This window comes from Entelurus aequoreus, linkage group LG07, assembly GCF_033978785.1.
Source record: "Entelurus aequoreus isolate RoL-2023_Sb linkage group LG07, RoL_Eaeq_v1.1, whole genome shotgun sequence".
Taxonomy (NCBI): Eukaryota; Metazoa; Chordata; class Actinopteri; order Syngnathiformes; family Syngnathidae; genus Entelurus; species Entelurus aequoreus.
The window spans coordinates 11,177,288-11,203,309 of NC_084737.1; the positions used below are offsets into that span (position 1 = coordinate 11,177,288).

At 38.8% G+C, this 26,022-nt stretch overlaps 1 protein-coding gene across 1 annotated transcript in view; it reads right to left on the bottom strand.

The window, feature by feature from the left end:
- Positions 1-26,022, bottom strand: part of LOC133653366 (uncharacterized) — a 54,260-nt gene that overhangs the window by 18,037 nt on the left and 10,201 nt on the right. Inside the window, 3 exon segments of the mRNA XM_062052553.1 lie at positions 12,793-12,894; positions 16,265-16,321; positions 24,962-25,147. Coding sequence (XP_061908537.1) covers positions 12,793-12,894; positions 16,265-16,321; positions 24,962-25,147 — 345 coding nt within the window.

Below are 26,022 nucleotides of genomic sequence, written 5' to 3' on the forward strand. Positions count from 1 at the left end.
ATATATATATATATACACATATATATACATACACATATATATATATATATATATATATATATATATATATATATATATATATATATATATATATATATATTACATTTTTTTACAAACTTTCAGCTGGCTTTGGAGCGTCTTCAGAAGCGGGCGTCAACCTTCGAAACACTGTTTCAGGTGGCTGATAAAGTTTAATGTGTTGAAGAGCGATTGTTCATAACATTTGGTGCAAATGGCAGTCAAAATGTCTTCCTCTGAACAGTGAAGATGTCCCACATGATCGACGCCATGTTTGTGTGCTAAGAGCTCAGGGGTAGTTTACGACAGTCTTACGGAGCGCTTAATTTGTTCACCCTAACCCACCTACAGCCCAGTACGGATAATCTCATTGGACCTTTTTTATTTTCTTGGTTATCTGTGGTTTTATTTAATGATATTGGATTTATCTATATCTCATAATTCCTGATATCGGCCGGAAAATTATTTGTCCGATAATTACAGTGCACCCCTAGTTCAGTGATGTTCAAACAGTGGTACCTATATAACTAATGGTACGCAGGCTCCATCCGCGGTACACTAAGAATCACTTGATTAAAGTACAGTGTTTTATTTTCCTATATGCAAACACAGTGTTACTATTTACACTGTTGGCCAAAAATATTGAAAATACTTGTTAAATAAAACCACTGCCTTGTTTTCAATGAATACTTAGGCCTACTACGCTACTGTATTTTAATGTTGTTCATTATGGTGGCAGTTGGGAGTGTTTTCTGAGGTGCTACTTGGTGAAAAAAGTTACATAGAACCACTGGCATAGTTAATAGGATTAGACAAAAACTACAAAACGTATTTCCATTTTGGTTTGTGGTGGTTTGTGCAAGAATCGGTTTTACTTTTGGGGCTAATCTGAACAAATAATATAAAGTTATTCACTATTTGAGTTTGAGCGCAGAATCAAATCTTACGTAATTCCTGGTGATCCGCATTTGTATTGCTAATTTGTATGTTAATGCTGGTATTTTTCTTTTCATGACAAGATGCAATGTTAGGTTTCACTATTTAAAGTCAATCAATCAAAGTTGACTTATATAGCCCTAAATCACGAGTGTCTCAAAGGGCTGCACAAGCTACAACGACATCAGATCCCACATCAGGGCAAGAAAAAAACTCAACCCAATGGGATGACAATGAGAAACCTTGGAGATAGAAACCTATTCAATAACATCCACTGCATCTTTCTTACCGCAGTGCAGACTGTTGATTGCACAAAACCGTATGACAACAATGTGGTACATAAATACAGTAGATCTATGCTATTCGCGAATAGTTAACACGTAGTAAGTAAAATATGCATTAAAATGTCTCTTTGACACTACCAAACTCTGAATTATCATTAGTCTTTTTTTTCTTCTTTTTTTTAACATAAATGTGTTAATTTGGAGGAACGAGAATGCTGAATCGTAAATATGCAGGGGTCCTATATTATTATTGTTATTATTTTTGAAGAGTTCAAAAATGGCTGAAGGTTGCGCTCTACTGAATGCCATCAGTTCAGCCTTGGCAGAGGTCTGCTCGGTCTTGTGAGAGTGTGCTAGGTGGCGTCCCAGGAGACAGATGGCCATAGATGGAGTCTGGATTTAGTGTCTCCATTGTGTGCCCGCTGCCACGAGACAAGACAGATTGGCCAGAGCGCCATTTTTTTCAGAGGTCTCCTAGTGGGAAAGGGTGATGGACGAGCACCGACAGGATGCGGCGTCTCCCCTTCCTGCGTCCCTCGTTTTCTGTTCCTGACCCCCCGCCTGCTTCAGCACTTGAGGGACGGCTCTTGGGACCCCTCGGCTAACACCTTCCCACCCCACTCCTAAAGACAGCCAGCGTGAGAGGAGGAAGAGAAGTGATTGGCAGATGATGTACTTACAAACTGCAAGGCCAGGGGAGGAAGACCAGGTCCAAGGGGCAAACGAGGTGGCCGTCATGAAGGGAAAAAGAGACAAGAACACATGACATGAGGGTCCTTCAGACAAGTTCGCCTGCAAACCCTAATGAAAGTAACAAATAAAGTTCTATCTAGTCTAAAAATCATCTCATCCTAGAGCTAAGCAAATCGCCGAAAACTGTATCATGATTGATAAAATGAGCACCAGAAGAAAACTACAAAACCCAAAACCATTGAAGTTGGCACGTTGTGTAATTCGTAAATTAAAACAGAATACAATGATTTGCAAAAATGTTTCAACTTATATTCAATTGAATAGACTGCAAAGACAAGATACTTATTGTTCGAACTGAGAAACTCGATTTTTTTTGTGCAAATAATCATCAACTTCGAATTTAATGGCAGCAACACATATTGAAATGTGGACTCGTCAGACCACAGAACACTTTTCCACTTTGCATCAGTCCATCTTAGAAGAGCTCGGGCCGAGCGAAGCCGGCGCCGTTTCTGGGTGTTGTTGATAAATGGCTTTCGCTTTGCATAGTAGTTTTAACTTGCACTTACAGGTGAAGTGACCAACTGTAGTTACTGACAGTGGTTTTCTGAAGTGTTCCTGAGCCCATGTGGTGATATCCTTTACACACTGATGTCGCTTTTTGATGCAGTACCGCCCGAGGGATCAAAGGTACGTAATATCATCGCTTACGTGCAGTGATTTCTCCAGATTCTCTGAACCTTTTGATGATATGACACACCGTAGATGGTGAAATCCCTAAATTCCTTGCAATAGCTGGTTGTTGTTCTTAAACTGTTGGGACAATTTGCTCACGCATTTGTTCACAAAGTGGTGACCCTCGCCCCATCCTTGTTTGTGGATGACTGAGCATTTCATGGAAGCTGCTTTTATACCCAATCATGGCACCCACCTGTTCCCAATTAGCCTGTTCACCGGTGGGACATTTCATATAAGTGTTTGATGAGCATTGCTCAACTTTCTCAGTCTTTTTTGCCACTTGTGCCAGATTTTTTTTAATAATGTTGCAGGCATCAAATTCCAAATGAGCTAATATTTGCAAAAAAATTAAGTTTTCCAGTTTGAATGTTAAATATCGTATCTTTGCAGTATATTCAATTGAATATAAGTTGAAAATGATTTGCAAATCATTGTATTCTGTTTTTATTTACCATTTACACAACGTGCCAACTTCACTGGTTTTGGGTTTTGTGTATGAAATGTAAACATCACAACACAAGCATTGGAAAAGACTCAATGTAAACACAATTCTTAAATCACTTTGAACACTTAACAACAACCTCTTAAAATTAAGTTGCAAAAAATAAGGAATATGTAAGAAATGCTTAATAAAGTGTAACAAAATAGTGCAAAGAGAAGCCTGAAAAAAAAACATGTTCTGCAGGTTTAGTGCCGGGAAGCTACAGCTGTGCTCAAAAGGGTGAGTGCGGCTAAGGTGGTGTGGTATCAATCTTAGTGGGGACGAGCGGCTTGCGTAATTCACAAAACACATTGGTCTGACTACAGTCCGCTTTAAAAAATCCCCCCAAAAAATGCTAATACTGTCGAGATTAATTTTCCTGTTTTATCAATAATTTTTTCGCTCTGTGCAGCATTAATTTTTACTTTCTCTTTATACTCAAGAATCAACCGCAAGACAACACGATAGCGCAACCAAACCTGATAGTTGATACCGTTACCTGATTGGCTGTTAGCGTGCCACTCCCACTGATCAGTGATCACTTCCTGCGTTGCTCGGTTACCAGAGAGCAAGTCCCTTTGTTCATGCAACCAACCTTGCTTTGCAACTTCCAGTTTCTTTCGACGAAGAACACAAAAAAAATATTGACCGTTTCATTGATTGGCGCGTCTATCGCCATATTTATCGATCTCGTTTTAGCCCTATCTTATCCTATGAGACGTGTCTGGTCCGAAACAGGAAACAGTTCCCGGGACGAGGAGTAATCCCTTCTTCAGTCTTGGTCAAATTTAAACCAAACCGCCGGCGTGATCCGGCTCTCAGGAGTCACGTGACATCTGCGCGATCATCTTCCTCCACGCCAACGGGCGAAACTAAAAGGGAACATCAAAGCGGCCCGGAGGGGACTTAGCACCTTCCCAGGGACACAAGCGCCATTGTTCTCCAATTAATCCCAGCCTGCTCTATTACTTTCAGATTATCTTTAAGTAGGTGAAGTCTTTGTGGGGAATTAAGACTCTCCTTAATCCCTCACCCCCTCCGCTCTCATCTCCGTGCACATCAATGGCGGCCGCGCTATCTTGTCCGGGTGGGGACGGCGGAGTCTTAGAAGGTGGTCCGCGGCGGCCGCAGGACAGTGTGAGAACCGTGACACTGGGGAGGGACAACAAACATGAGCTCAAATCTCTTAAGTGCACGGGGGGGGGGACAAATAAAAGGATTTGGGTTGTCCGGGAGGGGGGGTGCGCAGAAGCTAAAAAGCTATCTTTCATAATCCTTTTGATAGTAGACCTTTGAAATGCATGATCTGGATGTTTTAACACGGCCTTCTCGGAATTCCATTAGGAAGGAAATCTCAGAATGAGCTTGTGAAAGTTACACAAGCCCGTCGCGGGTCCGAGGGCAGGCAAGCGTCGCGTTACGGGTCGTGTTGCGGATACAAACCCCCCCCCCGCCGCCCCAGGCCCACAAAGGCAGAACTTGGGTAAATATTTCTAACTGTTAAGGTATGAGAGGTGAGGAATGGAACTTACCCCCTGACGAGGACAGGAACAATGGAGGACATGAAGACCAAGAAAGAGACAAAAAACAAAGAAAAAAGTCTTAGTCCGCCACTTTAGGTTTCCTGTACATTGCACTACCTGATACTTTAAATGTTTATACAATTACTAGTTTGATCGGTTTTGCCTAAAAAGTTTGTATATTTAAAGGCCTACTGAAAGCCACTACTACCGACCACGCAGTCTGATAGTTTATATATCAATGATGAAATCTTAACATTGCAACACATGCCAATACGGCCGGGTTAACTTATAAAGTGAAATTTTAAATTTCCCGCGAAACTTCCGGTTGAAAACGTCTATGTATGATGGCGTATGCGCGTGACGTCAATCGTTGAAACGGAGGTATTGTATCCAATACAAAAAGCTCTGTTTTCATCGCAAAATTCCACAGTATTCTGGACATCTGTGTTGGTGAATCTTTTGCAATTTGTTTAATGAACAATGAAGACTGCAAAGAAGAAAGCTGTAGGTGGGATCGGTGTATTAGCGGCTGGCTGCAGCAACACAACCAGGAGGACTTTGACTTGGATAGCAGACACGCTATCCGACGCTAGCCGCCGACCGCATCGATGATCGGGTGAAGTCCTTTGTCGCTCCGTCGATCGCTGGAACGCAGATGAGCACGGGTGTTCATGAGCAGATGAGGGCTGGCTGGCGTAGGTGGATAGCTAATGTTTTTAGCATAGCTCTGTGAGGTCCCGTTGCTAAGTTAGCTTCAATGGCGTCGTTAGCAACAGCATTGTTAAGCTTCGCCAGGCTGGAAAGCATTAACCGTGTAGTTACAGGTCCATGGTTTAATAGTATTGTTGATTTTTGTCTATCCTTCCAGTCAGGGGTTTATTTCTTTTGTTTCTATCTGTAGTTAAGCCCGATGCTATCACGTTAGCTCCGTAGCTAAAGTGCTTCGCCGATGTATTGTCGTGGAGATAAAAGTCACTGTGAATGTCCATTTCGCGTTCTCGACTCTCATTTTCAAGAGGATATAGTATCCGAGGTGGTTTAAAATACAAATCTGTGATCCACAATAGAAAAAGGAGAAAGTGTGGAATTCAATGAGCCCTTGTACCTAAGTTACGGTTAGAGCGAAAAAAGATACGTCCTGCACTGCACTCTAGTCCTTCACTCTCACGTTCCTCATCCACAAATCTTTCATCCTCGCTCAAATTAATGGGGTAATCGTCGCTTTCTCGGTCCGAATCGCTCTCGCTGCTGGTGTAAACAATGGGGAAATGTGAGGAGCCCTTCAACCTGCGACGTCACGCTACTTCTGGTACAGGCAAGGCTTTTTTTTATCAGCGACCAAAAGTTGCAACTTTATCGTCGATGTTCTCTACTAAATCCTTTCAGCAAAAATATGGCAATATCGCAAAATGATCAAGTATGACACATAGAATGGATCTGCTATCCCCGTTTAAATAAAAAAAAATTCATTTCAGTAGGCCTTTAATAAACAATAGTTTGTCATATTCAGTCTTGGATACACTGGAACCCATCAGGTGGAACAAAACCCCATCCAGGGTGCTCTTTTAGCATTTTCTCGGATTTCATGATCATTTTTCTTCCAAGAAATATTGGGAATCAGGTACAGAACTGTCACCACGACAACATATTTAATGACTGTATAGGCAACAATCTAAGATACCATCTAGAGCAGTGGTTCTTAACCTGGGTTCGATCGAACTCTAGGGGTTCGGTGAGTCAGGCTCAGGGGTTCGGCAGAGGTCAAGACGCACCCGACTCATCGTGTAAATAAAAACTTCTCCCTATCTGCGTATTACAGATGCGACAACAGCAGAAGTCAGACTGATTTGCAGGTGTGTAATTTGTTGTGAGTTTATGCACTGCGTTGGTTTTGTTGTTTGAACAAGGTGATGTTCATGCACGGTTCATTTTGTGCACCAGTAAAAAAACATGGTAACACTTTAGTATGGGGAACATATTCACCATTAATTAGTTGCTTATTAACATGCAAATTAGTAACATATTGGCTCTCAACTAGTCATTATTAAGTACTTATTAATGCCTTATTCGGTATGGCCTTATTATAACCCTAACCCTCTAACCCTGGCCATAACCCTCTAACCCTAACCCTAACCCAATAACTCTAAATTAAGTCTTTGTTACTTAGAATATGTTCCCCATACTAAAGTGTTACCAAAAACATATAAATTTGTCTTGAATTTGAAAAAAAAAAAAATATATATTTTTCACTAAAGAAGGGTTCGGTGAATGCGCATATGAAACTGGTGGGGTTCGGTACCTCCAACAAGGTTAAGAACCACTGATCTAGAGTCCTTTGAGGTTTGCTGAACTTCAGATGTCATCTTAAAGGGGAACTGCGCTGTTTTTGGAATGTTGTCTATCATTCACAATCCCTCTGCAAGACAATAACACACGTCTTTTTCTTTTTTATGCATTCTAATTAGAGATGTCCGATAATGGCTTTTTTGCCGATATCCAATATTGTCCAACTCTTAATTACCAATTCCGATATCAACCGATACCGATATATACAGTCGTGGAATTCACACATTATTATGCCTAATATTGTTGTGATGCCCCGTTGGATGCATTAAACAATGTAACTTTACCATGAATTTATTAACGTGGACCCCGACTTAAACACGTTGAAAAACGTATTCGGGTGTTAGACTTAGACAAACTTTAATGATCCACAAGGGAAATTGTTCAACACAGTAGCTCAGTTACAATGATGGAAAGTGTAAGGATGGAAAGGACAATGCAGGTATAAATAGACTAAATATAGCGATATAAAATATAACATATATATGAATATATGCGAATATATACATGTAATACATGCATGTGTTACCATTTAGTGGTCAATTGTACGGAATATGTACTGTACTGTGCAATCTACTAATACAAGTTTCAATCAATCAATCAAAAACAAGGTTTTCCAAAAATAAGAGCACAACTTCAACTCCAGTTATGGAAAAAAGTGCCAACATGGCACTGCCATATTTATTGAGGTTGAGGTGGGCAGGGTTGGGGGGGCGGGGTTTGGTGGTAGCGGGGGGGTGTATATTGTAGCGTCCCGGAAGAGTTAGTGCTGCAAGGGGTTCTGGGTATTTGTTCTGTTGTGTTTATGTTGTGTTACGGTGCGGATGTTCCCCCGAAATGTGTTTGTCATTCTTGTTTGGTGTGGGTTCACAGTGTGGCGCATATTTGTAACAGTGTTAAAGTTGTTTATACGGCCACCCTCAGCGTGACCTGTATGGCTGTTGACCAAGTATGCATTGCATTCACTTATGTGTGTGTAAAAGCCGCATACATTGTGTGACTGGGCCGGCACGCTGTTTGTATGGAGGAAAAGCGGACGTGACGACAGGTTGTAGAGGACGCCAGAGGCAGTGCCTTTAAGGCGCGCACGCCCCCAATAAAAAGCATCCTCGAGCCTGCTGTCCTGGGGGACACTTCGGATGGAACCAGCTACTAGATGGTTCGATTAGTCTTTCGCCCCTATACCCAGGTGGAAATCGGGAGAATGGTTGCCCCGGGAGATTTTCGGGAGGGGCACTAAAATTCGGGAGTCTCCCGGGAAAATCGGGAGGTTGAAACCGATACCGATAATTTCCGATATTACATTTTAAAGCATTTATCGGCCGATATTATCGGACATCTCGAATTCTAATTTGTAATACACGGTAAGTACGAAGTAGAAAAAATGTATTGCGCCCATAAAGCCCATAAAACATCCAAAACCGCCAAAAATACTCCATTTACATGTTGTGACCTGAATATTAACTAAGTATTAGCAATATTGTTATTATAAGTGCTAACGCAGACAAACTACTTTTAGCGACGCCGTGATCACAGCGATAACTAGCTTATGCGGCTATATTTACATGTTGAGCCAGTGAACTGCTGCTTCCCCTCTGAGTTGGTCAAAGTTAATTAGATTATAAATCATGCCTGTCACGCACACGTATAGTAGATGCTTGTGGCCAAAAACCTAGAAAACGGTCAACTTTAACATTCAACTCAAAGACACGAAAAGACACTTATTTGCGTCAACTTTTTTTTTTTTAACCATTCGTGAGGATTATGATTAATTCTTCATCGAAACGGGAAGATATAAACATCCCATCAGTCGGCCTCCCAGTGAGAGCAGACACTATACACTAAGTGATTGTTTTAATATGTTCGTAGTTGGTATTTCTTTTTTAGCACTTAGCAATACTGCTACATCAGTGGTTCTTAACCTTGTTGGAGGTACCGAACCCCACCAGTTTCATATGCGCATTCACCGAACCCTTCATTAGAGAAAAACAATTTGTTTTTCTTATATTCATCTTAATTTATAAATATGAATCATGAAATGATGTTATTACATTAAATAAATACTAATCAATATATTTTTTTACAAACAGAAAGTTACAGGAATGTACACATGATCCCATGTTTACATCTCATTGTGCAACATGTGAATGTTTTAGTGGGAACTAAATATCTGAAAGTGGTACAAATTATTTCCAAAGCAGGAACCCCACCCAGACATACAATACTAGTACACAGCTCATGAAAAACAATATTTTTTTGTTATTGTCATTGTAAGTGGGCCAAAACACTTATATTAGAAAATATGGAAATGACTGCTTTCATTTTGATTATAATAATAAAACATTTAACTTGTTATTTAGTCAGGTTTGGAACAGGTGTGGCCACAGTGTGCACGTCTGACGTCGCTCACATGTGCTCCACTGAATCCTCAAGGAGTTTTTGTGTTTGCTCACGCATATGGAAAATTAGAGGGAACATTGTTTGGGGGTATCCATAAGACGCCGATAGGGAGAAGTTTTTATTTACACAATGAGTCGGGTGTGTCCTGACCTCCGCGGTGGAGGCTCCACCGAACCCCTGAGGCCAACTCACCGAACCCCTAGGGTTCGATTGAACCAAGGTTAAGAACCAGTGTGCTACATGCTAGATCTCTTTAGCACACAGCTTCTAAAACTTGGACATTATCCTACGTATATACAGGCTCAAAATACACAAGGTTTTGGATCATTATTTGTCCTAATGTAGTCGTCGTTGCCTCAGAATCGGTCTGCCATGATTAGTAGTGTTGTTGCTGTTGAAGGAAAAGCGAATGTTGTGATGTGTCTGTGAAATTTATGTGCTGTTTAAATGGAGAAAGATATGTAAATATTACATGTTAGTGCGAATGTGCCTGTTACTACATTACAGCATGTATATACAATGTTGATAAAGGTTTTTTGATGTTTTTAGAGTGTTTTATAGGCGGAAGAGTTCAAAGCCCATTACTTTCATTGTTAACTGACTCTTGCTAGGGATTATTTACAAGTTAGGATGCATAAAAAAAGGAAAACATGTGTTCTTGTCTTACATAAGGATTGTGAATAGGAAAAAATCCGCAAAAAAGTGCAGTTCCCCTTTAAATGATGACAGTTGTGTATTTTTCTGTAAAATGTGCTACCTGAAATGCGTTGGACTCATCCACGCTATACAACTACTGAACCTATGTTATATTGATAAAACAATATAATGTTGGCTTTTGCACAACACTGTACTTCACTATTCAACAACAGGAAGTAAATCAAATACTCACAGATGTGAAGTCCTGGTTGGGACATGAAAACAAGACACAAAACAAGAGAATCAGAGCATAAAACAGCGCCAAACAACAAATGAACTAGCTTTCAGCCACTTTTGACCAAATGACACCAACGAGCTGCTCTTGATGATGCATAATCATTGCGGATTAGCCCAAAGTGGAACTAATAAGGGATTATCTACTAAATCTGACCACGAAGAAGCAAAGCAGGCCTTTGAAAACACTAGCTAGCTAACTTTGAGCACTAAATGGCTAAATAGCTACGGGTGGATTCATTTAACTAACTTTGATCACTAACTGGCCAAAAAACTAAAAATTATTTATCAATCTCTAAAATTTAACCATTATGTGCTGAAAATTAAGAAGGGAACCAACTAGCGTTTACTACTGGGTGCTATATTTTCTAGCTTTACCAACTAAGTAGCTAAGTCGCTCTGAACAAAAGTACAGATGTAGTTTAGCGATTGTGAGGAATAAGTAGCTTGAACAATTCCTTGCTAACTATCTCTACAAGCAAACTAGCGACAGTGGTACCTCAGGATACGAGTTACACATTTGAAACGATACGGAACCAATTCCTGTTACCTGGAAATCGGTACCGGTACTCAACAGCATAGACATCTTATAAGTAGAGGCAGCATGGAGTGCTACTGCCTACTGGCGCTGACGAGACACGTGGCCGCCATCTTGGAGTGGTAATCCGCTCCGCTCCACTCAGTGCAATTCATTTGGCAAAAGCAATGAACTGACATCTTACCTCACTGAATACCACTGATTTTTTTTGTCATACGTGTAGCTATGATAAAGGACACATGTTTTATTTTTCATAGTTTGCTTAACAGTAATAGAATATTCTTATATGCTATAAGTGACCAGACGTCCGAGATCAAAACTGGGAATATAATCCCAGAGAGGGGGGATTTTTTTTAAAATATTTTTAAATTCAAGAAACATTATGATTAGGTTATATATAGATAGATAGTACTTTATACATGCGTATATCCTACATAAACAATGTATGAATACATTAGATATCTATATATCTTAGGGACCTATAGACTGTAGTTTATTCTGTCTTGACACTTTGTATTGATATTTTGTATTACATTCTTCCCTTAAATGATAATGTTTACAGTAGGGATGTCCGATAATGGCTTTTTGCCGATATCCGATATTCCGATATCGTCCAACTCTTTAATTACCGATACCGATATCAACCGATACCGATATATACAGTCGTGGAATTAACACATTATTATGCCTAATTTGGACAACCAGGTATGGTGAAGATAAGGTCCTTTTTTTTAAAAATAAAATAAGATAAATAAATTAAAAACATTTTCTTGAATAAAAAAGAAAGTAAAAGAATATAAAAACAATTACATAGAAACTAGTAATGAATGAAAACGAGTAAAATTAACTGTTAAAGGTTAGTACTATTAGTGGACCAGCAGCACACACAATCATGTGTGCTTACGGACTGTATCCCTTGCAGACTGTATTGATATATATTGATATATAATGTAGGAACCAGAATATTAACAACAGAAAGAAACAACCCTTTTGTGTGAATGAGTGTGAATGAGTGTAAATGGGGGAGGGAGGTTTTTTGGGTTGGTGCACTAATTGTAAGTGTATCTTGTGTTTTTTATGTTGATTTAATTAAACAAATAAATACAAATTTTAAAAAAGATACCGATAAAAAAAAACGATACCGATAATTTCCGATATCACATTTTAAAGCATTTATCGTCCGATAATATCTCTCGTTTACAGTGATAGTTTTATATGTATTTTTTATGTATGTCGCTTTGGATAAAAGAGTCTGCCAAATACTTAAACATAAACATATATAAACACCTGAAAGTCTTTATATCAGCTAAAACCACCAATCTGTTTCACTGGATTCAGAATAAAACCAAATTCTGTCTTACCCAACAATGTTAGTAATCGAATATTGCTCCTTCTCAACTCTGTGGTAATATTCTTTTCACAAAATACAACCAATAGTACGTTAATGTTAAGTCTTACTTGTGAAAAGTAATCCCCCGATTCCTATTTTCAACAGTCCGCTAATTTGAGCAGGAAAACGCTGAACACCATCTTTGTTTTCTACCTGTCAACTGTCAGTTAAGGCTGCTCGCCGGCTCCTCATCACCACTTCAAGATGGCGGCCGAATTTCTCGCGTCACAGCAACCAATGCTGATTTTACCAGTCCGGCCCACATGGGAATAGATTTTCCTCCTTCCTGTGGCCGTTGAGCTAAAATTAGTTTGACGCCCCCCGTTTTAGAGAATGTATGCACCCGTGTGGTGAAATGTAAAACAACCTTTTTCTGAACCAACAAGTATCTCCGGAGTTTAATTCCCCAAAAATGTTTTCCTATCCCAGAAGTTGGTTTGAAACATGGCTGTTGGCAACATCCATTTTTGAGCTAAAATGTTGTTTTTGCACCAAACTGAGATAGTTTGCGATGCTACCTTCTTGTTGGCAAGTGAAGGGTCTTGTCGTAGCAGCTGACTGAGGTCAAAAACTCGAGCGCCAGCCGCAAAGTAGATCCACTCTTTTTCTATTGGGTCCAACTGGTACAGGGAGAGGGCGGGGCTTAATATAGATTTACAAAAGGTGGCACAGCAGTGGTATTTAACACCATAAAATATGAGGTAAACATGATCATTTACAGGTACAAACCCCAAAACCAGTTGTCACGTTGTGTAAATGGTAAATAATAACAGAATACAATGACTTGCAAATCCTTTTCAACCTATATTCAATTGAATAGACTGCAAAGACAAGATATTTAACGATGGAACTGGTAAACTTTGTTATTTTTTGCAAATATTAGCCCATTTGGAATTTGATGCCTGCAACATGTTTCAAAGAAGCTGGCACAAGTGGCAAAAAAGACTGAGAAAATTGAGGAATGCTCATCAAACACTTATTTGGAACATCCCACAGGTGAACAGGCTAATTGGGAACAGGTGGGTGCCATGATTGGGTATAAAAGCAGCTTCCATGAAATGCTCAGTCATTCACAAACAAGGATGGGGCGAAGGTCTCCACTTTGTGAACAAATGTGTGAGCAAATTGTCGAACAGTTTAAGAACATTTCTCAACGAGGAATTTAGGGATTTCACCATCTAACTTCCATAATATCATCAAAATGTTCAGAGAATCTGGAGCAACCACGGCAAGGCCGAGAAACCAACATCGAATGCCTGTGACCTTCGATCTCTCAGGCGATACTGCATCAAAAAGCGACATCAGTATGTAAAGGATATCACCACATGGACTCAGGAACACTTCAGAAAACCACTGTCAGTAACTACAGTTCATCGCTACATCTGTAAGTGCAAGTTAAAACTCTATTATGCAAAACCAAAGCCATTTATCAACAACACCCAGAAACGCCGTAGGCTTTGCTCGGCCCGAGCTCATCTAAGAAGGACAGATGCAAAGTATAAAAGTGTTCTGTGTAAGGCTGAAACGACGCGTCGACGTAGTCGACGTCATCGGTTACGTAAATACGTCGACGCCGTTTTTGTGCGTCGACGCGTCGCATATTTACGTCACACTACCGTCATGGCGGACCGCAAAGCAGACGATCAAAGCAGACGATGCGAGCGGTGCGAGCGAGGGGGGAAAAGCATGCCAAAAGTGGTCAAAAGTGTGGGAGTATTTCAATAAACGGCCTAATAATGTTGTTGTATGCACACTGTGTCGAGCGGAAATGGCCTATCATAGCAGCACAACGGCTATGAACGAACATTTGAAAAGAAAACCAACTAGTCAATCGTCCGCGCGAGCATACGTTGTCATCATTACACAAAAACATGACTGTGTCATTTGTATCTGCTAGGGGTGTAACGGTACGTGTTTTGTATTGAACCGTTTCGGTACGGGGCTTTCGGTTCGGCACGGGGGTGTACCGAACGAGTTCCTAAGCTAAAGCTAACTTTAGCTGCTAAAGTCTTAACAAGTTGCTTCGCTCCTCTGCGTCTGTCTCAGCACGCAGCATTGTCCCACCCACACAACCATCTGATTGGTACACACGCAGCATTGTCCCACCCACACAACCATCTGATTGGTACACACGAAGCATTATCAGCCAATCAGCAGTGTGTATTCAGAGCGCATGTAGTCAGCGCTTCAGCGTGGAGCAGATAGGTGTTTAGCAGGTGAGCATCAGGCAGCGGACTCTCCCCAAATGATAATAAACACCTCCCAGTCAACTACTAGTAACATCACTATGAGCCCGTTGACCTTCTAAAAATATAAACTACAGCTCAGCTCACTCGCAGTCCTGGCTTGAGGTGAAGGCTAATTACCTCTCGTTCCAGCCACATCGACCCCTTCTGAGCGCCTATTTTCAGCTGCTGGGAATATTGTAAACAAGAAAAGAACCAAACATGTACACATGCTAACCTTTCTTCATTACAACTGTTAGACACTCACTGGAATGAGTAGAATTGGTTATTGTGTACTGTGTTGGACTGGATGTTTATTTTGCACATTTTAAAAGCAATACTTAATGTTTACAGTGCTCCAGAATATTTACATTGGCACTTTTTTGTATTGGATGTTTATCTTTATTTTTGCACATTTTAGCAAATAAGCAATACTTTCACTTTTGTTGAAATGTTTACACTGTTGTTACAGAATATTTCGTTTTGCACTTTTTTGTATTGGATGTTTATCTTTATTTTTGCACATTTTAAAGCAAAATAAGCAATACTTTTACTTTTGAAATGCTTATACTATTGCAGAATATTAAGATTTGCACTGGATGTTGACTTTTATATTTGCACATTAAAAAGCAAATAAGCTACTTTTAATTTTGTTAAATGTTAAAAGTTTTAAATGTTTACATTGTTACAGAATATTTAGTCATGTTGTTGTCAATGTTGACTGAGTGGCCATACTTCTTTTTTTTTGTAAATAAAAGCCATGCCTTTTGAAAAAACGGGCCTACATTTATTTTTTCATCTTCATTTTGAATAAAAAAAATAATCGGTAAAAGGAAAAATAATCTATAGATTAATCGAAAAAAATAATCTATAGATTAACCGATTAATCGAAAAAATAATCTATAGATTAATCGATAGAAAAATAATCGTTAGCTGCAGCCTTAGTTCTGTGGTCTGACGAGTCCACATTTCAAATTGTTTTTGGAAACTGTGGACGTCGTGTCCTCCGGACCAAAGAGGAAAAGAACCATCCTGACTGTTCTAGGCACAAAGTTCAAAAGCCAGCATCTATGATGGTATGGGGGTGTATTAGTGCCCAAGGCATGGGTAACTTACACATCTGTGAAGGCACCATTAATGCTGTAAGGTACATACAGGTTTTGGAGCAACATATGTTGCCATCCAAGCAACGTTACCATGGACGCCCCTGCTTATTTCAGCAAGACACATTCTGCACGTCTTACAACAGCGTGGCTTCGTAGTAAAAGAGTGTGGGTACTAGACTGGCCTGCCTGTAGTCCAGACCTGTCTCCCATTGAAAATATGTGGTGCATTATGAAGCGTCAAATACCACAACGGAGACCCCGGACTGTTGAAAAAGTTAAGCTGTACATCAAGCAAGAATGGGAAATAATTCCACCTGAGAAGCATCAAAAATTGATCTCCTCAGTTCCCAAATGTTTACTGAGTGTTGTTAAAAGGAAAGGCCATGTAACACAGTGGTAAAAATGCCCCTGTGACAACTTTTTTGCAATGTGTTGCTGCCATTAAATTCTAAGTTTATGATTATTTGCAGTTTGAACATTAAATATCTTGTCTTTGCAGTCTATTCAAATTGAATATTATAAGTTGACAAGGATTTGCAAATCATTGTATTCTGTATTTTTTTTCCATTTACACAACGTGCCAACTTCACTGGTTTGGGGTTTTGTACTTTATGATGCATCAGAGGTACATTGATGTTAAAGCGTTTTATTGTACTTACAGCGACTGGAGCTGAGCCAATACTTCCTGTTGACTCGTCGTCTTGCTCCGACTCCCACTGAAAGTTACACAAAAGTCAAAGATGACTGAAGGTGTGACACAATCCAGACCACACACACGCACACACTCACACATACACACGTGTGTGTCATGTTGCCTTGTGGTCGTCAAGCCACCAAAGGTGTCAGACGGAGTGCGCTAACGAGACAGCGAGACAGACGTTTGGCACGTGAGGGTTAACAAACAACAATCCAATTAACGTTGAAGCCTAAACAACGCGACTGTGGTGGAAACACTCAAGAAAAGCGGAAGGTGCAAAGGCGCCACCTTGCCTCGCCACGACAGCGTGGCAACAACCAGTAGAAAGCACAATTCATTCAGACTTATTTGGCCTTAGTTTGTATTAAACAAAAATTTAAACCACACTTTAATGATATATTACCTGATTACTCCGCAGTGTGCTGCTATTGTCACTGTCCTGTATACTGTTTGTAGTGTTACCTTCTTTTTAAGAGCATTTGTGAACTGTTGAGAGCGGTATATAGCGCAAATTTTATTTTGGTAAATGAGAGCGATGAGAGATTATCATCACACTTCAACATCTCTAACATGTAAATGCTGCCACTGTGCTAGGTCAGCATTGCAAACTGTTTAATTTTCTTACCCTGGTTAAATAAATGTGTTTTTTTTTGTTAGTTTTTTTTTTCTTTTTTTTTAATTAATCAATCCAACAAAAAAATACACAAAAATACAATAATAATGCAATTCCAATTCCAGAACCAGACCCGACCCAGCAACATTCAGAATAGCAATCAACAGAGCAATTGAGAGGACACACAAACATGACACAAAACAATCTAAAAGCAGTCAAACACAAATGAATATTATCATCAACAGTATCAATAATAGGGCTGCAACTAACAACTAATTTGATAATCGATTAATCTGTCGATTATTACTTCGATTAATCGATTAATATTCAGATAAAAGAGACAAACTACATTTCTATCCTTTCCAGTATTTTATTGGAAAAAAACAGCATACTGGCACCATACTTATTTTGATAATTTTTTCTCAGCTGTTTGTAAATGTTGCAGTTTATAAATACAGGTTTATAAAAAAAATACAAAATTAAATTAAATTAAATTAAATTTAAAAAATTAAAAGTAGCCTCTGCGCATGCGCATAGCATGGATCCAACGAATCGATGACTAAATTAATCGCCAACTATTTTTATAATCGATTTTAATCTATTCAATCGATTAGTTGTTGCAGCCCTAATCAATATTAGTAAAAATTTCAACATAGCAGTGATTAAAAATCCCTTATTGACATTATCATTACAGGCATTTATAAAAAACAAAAACATAAAAAATTTAAAAAAAGAACAATAGTGTACAGTAGCTTACACTTGCATCGCATCTCATAAACTTGACAACACACTGTGTCCAATATTTCCCACAAAGATAAAATAAGTCGTATTTTTTGGTTCATTTAATAGTTAAAACAAATTTAAATAATGGATCCCATATTCCAATATATGACTCATTATTATCTAAACTAAATGCAGTTTTTTCTACTGATATAATCCCCATAGCTTGGGTATACCAGTCAAATACCAGTTAAATAAATGTTTATTAATTTAGGGCAGTCAAAGTTAACGCTTCAACTCATGTGATTAATCACAACACACTATCGCATTAATCATGTATGAACGCAGATTAATCACACAATTTATTTTGACATCAAATGCTCCTTTACCATAGCCGCGGATGGTTACCTGATGGGTGCTTCACTGTCAGGGATCCGGTCAATGCATACGTCGGTGTGTTGCTTGGTAGTAACTTTCACTTCAAAATACACCCCGATGGTACTTTGGAGAACTCGGTTATCAAATTTTGAGCAAATAAATGACGTGAATTTAAGGAAAACTTTAAAAAAGTGTTTTTTCTGTGTGACATTCTTACAATAAAATTGCATTTGTGTCAAAATATAGGGGTATTTCTTAAAGTTCATTTAAAGTTAAGTAATTTACTGTGATTAATTAAGTGTGATTAATCTGATTAAAAAATTAATACTATGACAGCACTAATAAAAATACATGTAAACTAGAAAATGAGGACGTCGGTGTGTTGCTTGGTGGTAACTTTCGCTTCAAAATACACCCCGATGGTACTTTGGAGAAAACTGTTATCAAATTTTGAGCAAATAAATGATGTGAATTTAAGGAAAATGTTGAAAAAATGTTTTTTCTGTGTGACATTCTTACAATAAAATTGCATTTGTGTCAAAATATAAGGGTATTTCTTAAAGTTAACTTAAAATTATGCACGCAAGTAATTACTGTGATTAATTAAGTGTGATTCATCTGATTAAAACATTTAATACTATGACAGCACTAATGTAAATACATGTAAACTACAAAATGAGGACGTCGGTGTGTTGCTAAATGTTTGTATACTACATTACCCAGAAGGCTTAGCGGCGTAGACAGAAACAGGGAGTAGGTCTGAGCTTTGCAAAAAGACGCCAATGGTGCCGTTTGAGCGATAAAGAGTTGATATATTGTTACATGTTGTTATTCCTGCTTTGTCTACATTGCAAACAGAAGTTTTGATTAGACCACAGGTGTCAAACTCAAGGCCCGGGGGCCAAATTTGGCCTACCACATCATTTAATGTGGCCTGCGAAAGCCTTGAAATATGCATAAATAATGTACTTGATTATTTTCTTACTAAATGTATTCATTCTTTACATTTTGAAAAAAAACTAAATAAATGTATTGACTGCAATTGCATTTAAACTGCAATGTTACCTAACAAACAAACAGTATATTATCATACATTTTTAATATTTGCTTTGGTCAAATCAACGATACTAATAAAGAATATCTGCTTGACTTCTGATTCCAAAGCAAGTTATCCATCAAATTGTAAACTGTAAAAATAACAATAGATTTTAGGGGGGAAAAAAATATTGTAGTACTGTTTTTCCATTTATAGTAATATGCCGTAAAAAAAATACCAACATTTTTATGGTAAAATGAACTGTCAATTTTTTTTACTGCAAAATCTAAATATTTATCTTTTTGTACAGTGTATGCAAAAAATATACAGTATTAATCAAATGCATAGGCAATTGTACAATATCATTGAGTGAATTCCTATACCAGGCCTGTGCAATTATTTTGACTCGGGGGGCCAAATTTAGAGAAAAAAATGTGTCTGATTTTTAGGGACACATACAAAACCTCACAGTAATGTCTGAATGCTAAAAACGTTATGGACAGACCGCCTTAAAAAACGGAATAGAATTTTAATTTTTTTTTACTGAATGAGACACCCAGAATGTCCATGAAAATAAAGAATGTGGTATTTACAACATTATCTATGAACGATAAAACACTGAATATTGACAATATATGAACGTCACACCCCCTCTTGATCGACATATTTTACAATCAACAAAAATGCAACAAACACAGCGAAATATGAACGCGAAGGGTAAAAAAAAAACCCTACTATCTGATACATCTGATATATCACTTAGCTTTAGAATTTTGTTGTAAAAATCTCGGGCTGGCCGCTCTGGAAACACTCTGTGGAAACGCTCCCTACCCACACTGCTTGGAGCCTCGTCTGAGCTGCTGTGACTGAGATTACCATAGTAACTAATTAGTAGGGGTGTAACGGTACGTGTATTTGTATTGAACCGTTTCGGTACGGGGGTTTCGGTCCGGTTCGGAGGTGTACCGAACGAGTTTCCGCACGTTGTGTAAACGATGCACACCGAGGCACAACGCACGCCATGCTAGCACTAGCAACGACCGGGCTACGATAGACTGACCATACCATAGCATATACCATGTCCTCTTTTGCGGGGCTGTCCCGGCGGAGTTTCTTAAATGCCTCAAATGTCCGGTATATTGAGTTAGGGTCGCGTGGATTTTCAATGTACGTTCAGGGTTAAGAAGGGGTTAAAAACAAAACAAATTGTGCGCGCAGCAGCATTGGTGAGGGAGGGGCAGAGACAGAGAGAGCGAGAGAGTAATGATAAACGCGCATGCGTCGCCAGGCTCTGCTTTTTATCCATAGATTTATCAGATTTAATTTTTTATTATCTACAGCAGGGGTGTCAAAAGTGTGCCACTTGCGGCCCACAGCTAATGTTTTAAAGGCCCACGGCACATTCTAAAAATACTATTAAAATAAACAAAAACATAACAAAAGTGAAATAAAAAAGCTGAAAGGTTGAATGTAATTTAGAAAAAGTTGCAATGTTGACTAATAAAACAAAGCTGTTTTTTTTTTTCTTTCAAACTGTCATTGCTCAAAACATTAATATTGAATCAAAATCAATGTTATTATGAATTATTGACCTAGCCAAGGTTCCGGATACTTCACATCAAATATTGCTCTAAGAAAAATATTTTTGGTGGACGATTTTGCAAATTTGGTAAATAAAGACATGCACCTGGGGATAGGTTGATTGGCAACACTAAATTGGCCCTAGTGTGTGAATGTGAGTGTGAATGTTGTCTGTCTATCTGTGTTGGCCCTGCGATGAGGTGGCGACTTGTCCAGGGTGTACCCCGCCTTCCGCCCGATTGTAGCTGAGATAGGCTCCAGCGCCCCCCGCGACCCCGAAGGAAATAAGCGGTAGAAAATGGATGGATGGATGGTAAATAAATAGCCCAAAAATGTATATTTTGTTGTTTTCTTACTGTACCGAAAATGAACCGAACCGCGACCTCTAAACCGAGGTACGTACCGAACCGGAATTTTTGTGTACCGTTACACCCCTACTAATTAGATTACCATAGTAACTAGTAGAGATGTCCGATAATATCGGTCTGCCGATATTATCGGCCGATAAATGCGTTAAAATGTAATATCGGAAATTATCGGTATCGGTTTTTTTATTATCAGTATCAGGTTTTTTTTTTTGGTTTTTTTTTTTTTTTGGTTTTTTTTATTAAATCCACATAAAAAACACAGGATGCACTTACAATTAGTGCACCAACCCAAAAAACCTCCCTCCCCCATTTACACTCATTCACACTCATTCACACAAAAGGGTTGTTTCTTTCTGTTATTAATATTCTGGTTCCTACATTATATATCAATATATATCAATACAGTCTGCAAGGGATACAGTCCGTAAGCACACATGATTGTGCGTGCTGCTGGTCCACTAATAATACTAACCTTTAAAGGCCTACTGAAATGAATTTTTTTTATTTAAACGGGGATAGCAGATCTATTCTATGTGTCATACTTGATCATTTCGCGATATTGCCATATTTTTGCTGAAAGGATTTAGTATAGAACAACGACGATAAAGATTGCAACTTTTGGTATCTGATAAAAAAAAGGCTTGCACCTACCGGAAGTAGCGTGACGTAGTCAGTTGAACATATACGCAAAGTTCCCTATTGTTTACAATGATGGCCGCATGAAGTGAGAGAGATTCGGACCGAGAAAGCGACAATTTCCCCATTAATTTGAGCGAGGATGAAAGATTTGTGGATGAGTAAAGTGCAAGTGAAGGACTAGTGGGGAGTTGAAGCTATTCAGATAGGGAAGATGCTGTGAGAGCCGGGGGTGACCTGATATTCAGCTGGGAATGACTACAACAGTAAATAAACACAAGACATATATATACTCTATTAGCCACAACACAACCAGGCTTATATTTAATATGCCACAAATTAATCCTGCATAAAAACACCTGCGTGTTTGTTATGCTAGCTCCTAGCTCCTCTGCTAGCTCCTAGCTCCATAGAACACGCCAATACAATTCAAACACCTGATCAACACACACAATCACTCAGCCCAAAAGACCGTTTACCTAACCCAAGGTTCATAAAGCTTATATATTTTTAAAAAGTTACGTACGTGACGCGCACATACGGTCAAGTTATCGAATGTTTAGCAGCCAAGGCTGCATACTCACGGTACCTGATATTCAGCTGGGAATGACTACAACAGTAAATAAACACAAGACATATATATACTCTATTAGCCACAACACAACCAGGCTTATATTTAATATGCCACAAATTAATCCTGCATAATAACACCTGCGTGTTTGTTATGCTAGCTCCTAGCTCCTCTGCTAGCTCCTAGCTCCATAGAACACGCCAATACAATTCAAACACCCGATCAACACACACAATCACTCAGCCCAAAAGACCGTTCACCTAACCCAAGGTTCATAAAGCTTATATATTTTTAAAAAGTTACGTACGTGACGCGCACTTACGGTACGGTACGTGTTATGCTAGCTCCTAGCTCCTCTGCTAGCTCCTAGCTCCATAGAACACGCCAATACAATTCAAACACATGATCAACACACACAATCACTCAGCCCAAAAGACCGTTCACCTAACCCAAGGTTCATAAAGCTTATATATTTTAAAAAAGTTACGTACATACGCAAAAAAAAGCCAAAGCTGCATACTCACAGTAGCACGTCTGCGTCTTTGTCATCCAAATCAAAGTAATCCTGGTAAGAGTCTGTGTTGTCCCAGTTCTCTACAGGCGTCTGTGTATCCAAATCAAAAGTCCTCCTGGTTAGAGTCTCTGTTATCCGAGTTCTTCCATCTTGACTGCATCTTTCGGGAATGTAAACAAAGAAGCGCCGGCTGTGTACTGTTGTGGCTGACTACGTTCGAAAAATACGTCCATTTCGCACCGACAACTTTCTTCTTTGCTTGCTTGGCTTCCTTCTCCATAATGCAATGAACATGATTGAAACAGATTCACGAACACAGATGTCCAGAATACTGTGGAATTATGAAATGAAAACAGAGCTTTTTCGTACCGGCTTCAATGTGGAAGGCATACCCGTGTTCGTCGGGCTACGTCACGCGCATACGTCATCCTCAGAGGCGTTTCGAACCGGAAGTTTAGCGGCAAATTTAAAATGTCACTTTATAAGTTAACCCGGCCGTATTGGCATGTGTTATAATGTTAAGATTTCATCATTGATATATAAACTATCAGACTGCGTGGTCGGTAGTAGTGGGTTTCAGTAGGCCTTTAACAGTTAATTTTACAAATTTTCATTAATTACTAGTTTCTATGTAACTGTTTTTATATTGTTTTACTTTCTTTTTTATTCAAGAAAATGTTTTTAATTTATTTATCTTGTTTTATTTTATAAAAATTTTTTTAAAGTACCTTATCTTCACCATACCTGGTTGTCCAAATTAGGCATAATAATCTGTTAATTCCACGACTGTATATATCGGTTGATATCGGCATCGGTTGATATCGGTATCGGTAATTAAAGAGTTGGACAATATCGGAATATCGGATATCGGCAAAAAGCCATTATCGGACATCCCTAGTAACTAGTATATCATACAAAAGCGCAGATTCCAACCATTGAAATACTTTGTATCGTTCAAGACTTACGGTCATTTGAAAACATCACTGCACGTCATAATGGCAGCTACAGTTTCCATCTTAAAGATCTAAAAAAATTATTTACGAATGTCCGGCGGGCCAGATTGAAAAAACTTAGAAGGCCGCATGTTAATTTGCCCAGGTCTGCCCTATACATTTGTATTCATACATTATTCACGGTTACAAGCGGCCCTCTGAGGACAGCCTTAACTGCGATGTGACCCTTAGTAAAAACAGAGTTTGACACCACTGGATTACACAATTGACGAGTGCGTTTGAGCACTGCTCAGGGACTAATTCGAATGTTAAAAAATGACGTTGATTAGCAAATAAGTGCCCCGGGATTGGTTAACTTTGCAGAAATGGCACAATCGCAACTGAGCGAATTCCTGGAGGGACTGTTTATTATTAATACTATGAAGTATTAGTAAATATAGTCCAAATTAAAACAAAAAACCTAGGAATGAATAATTGATCGTCATTGAATCCACTGCACACTACATCAACATCAGTCGTGAGGCTCGTCCTTCCAAAGTAAACATTTTGTTTTGTCGTCATGCCAACTTGGCTTTAAAATGGACCAGAAATTACCATCCTGTGGGTGTTAGCAAGTTACAAACTCGGGTGCTGTTCTAATTAGCCAAAGAGCAAGTTTAATATTTTTACGTTTATATGTTCAACACACTTTTAGGTTCTACTTCAGCACGTGCGCACACACACACACACACAGGAGGGCCATACATCTTCACTGTGACAGATCTCTTTAAGAGGCACAAATGATTATTATCTTTCTAATGAGGTCCAACGTGTTGCTGCTTAACATCATAACAGGGGGCTTTATTTAAATGCAGATTCTGAGCCCCTCCAACCCATTCCTTTTAACACCCGCTGGTACCCTCCCACTTCTGCTTGTTCCAGAAGGCAAAGCCAATTAATCTGGCACCACCTGGTGGCTCAAGGAGAAGCTCCTGGCCTGTGTGTCGCCCAACAGGTGCTAACAGTCGATTGGCCTTCACTGGCGTCTACTGCCTCCTTCTGGCCGGAGCACAACCAAAAGAGAAATACACTCATCAACTTTGTTTTTACGATGGACGTCGGCGTGCTACTGAGTGACATTCTAGTTTTAAAAGACACAAATGGGGTCAAATGTAATTTAATTTATGGCTTAATTCTTCCGAAGTTGTAGTTTTCAAGATCGCATGGTCAAATGATCTTTCAGGCTTTTACGTCCCCACGCGGCGCAGGTTTAGAAGTTGACAGAATGAAATGTTTTACTGCATCGTCACCTCAGCGGCGTTGTCTGGCTCCGTGTGCGTCATCGGTTCAGGTTCACGGTGCTGCTCGCTGGCCGGCGCTGTGGCGGGGCTGGAGCGTCCTTGGCTGTCCTCGTCTTGCACGTCGAGTGTGTCTTTGGTGCTCCGCGCTTGCAGCAGCTGTCTGTATTTCTTCTTGAGGAAAAGGAACTTCTCACCCTGCAGCAGACAACAAGAGGGCCACGTTACGACTTATGTGAAAGGGTCAAAATGTTAGAAACAGTGCAATGTGGTTCTATAATCTTCAAATGAGAAAACAATAATGGAATTATGACAAGGAAATTAATGAGCTGAGTAGTTTCAAGATCATCAGAACAAATGGATTCTATTATATTCTTTAAAACAATTTCTTCAATACAATTTTTTAGAAATATGTGGGGGGGTTTTGGTGCCCAAATCAAATGAAAAGTAAAAATCCAATAATTACGTAGATAAAATAAAATCTCAATTAATGAACAAGATACAAATGTGAAATAATCTATTAAATTGTGATATATATATATATATATATATATATATATGTATATATATATCACAATTTAATAAAAATGTGAAATAATCTATTAAATTGTAATATATATATATATATATATATATATATATATATATATATATATATATATATATATATATATATATATATATATATCACAATTTAATAGATTATTTCACATTATATATACATACATAACTTATCTTTGGCAGCTTAGTCACGGATGACCATGCTAATTTACGCTCTTGGGTCAGACACTTATTTCCATTTGATGTTTAATCTTTAATTTTATTTATTAATTTTTTTTAATGGTACTTTAAATATTATTACCGTATTTTTCGGAGTATAAGTCGCTCCAAAGTATAAGTCACACCTGCCGAAAATGCATAATAACGAAGGAAAAAAACATATATAAGTCGCACTGGAGTATAAGTCGCATTTTTGGGGGAAATTTATTTGATAAAAGCCAACACCAAGAATAGACATTTGAAAGGCAATTTAAAATAAATAAAGAATAGTGAACAACAGGCTGAATAAGTGT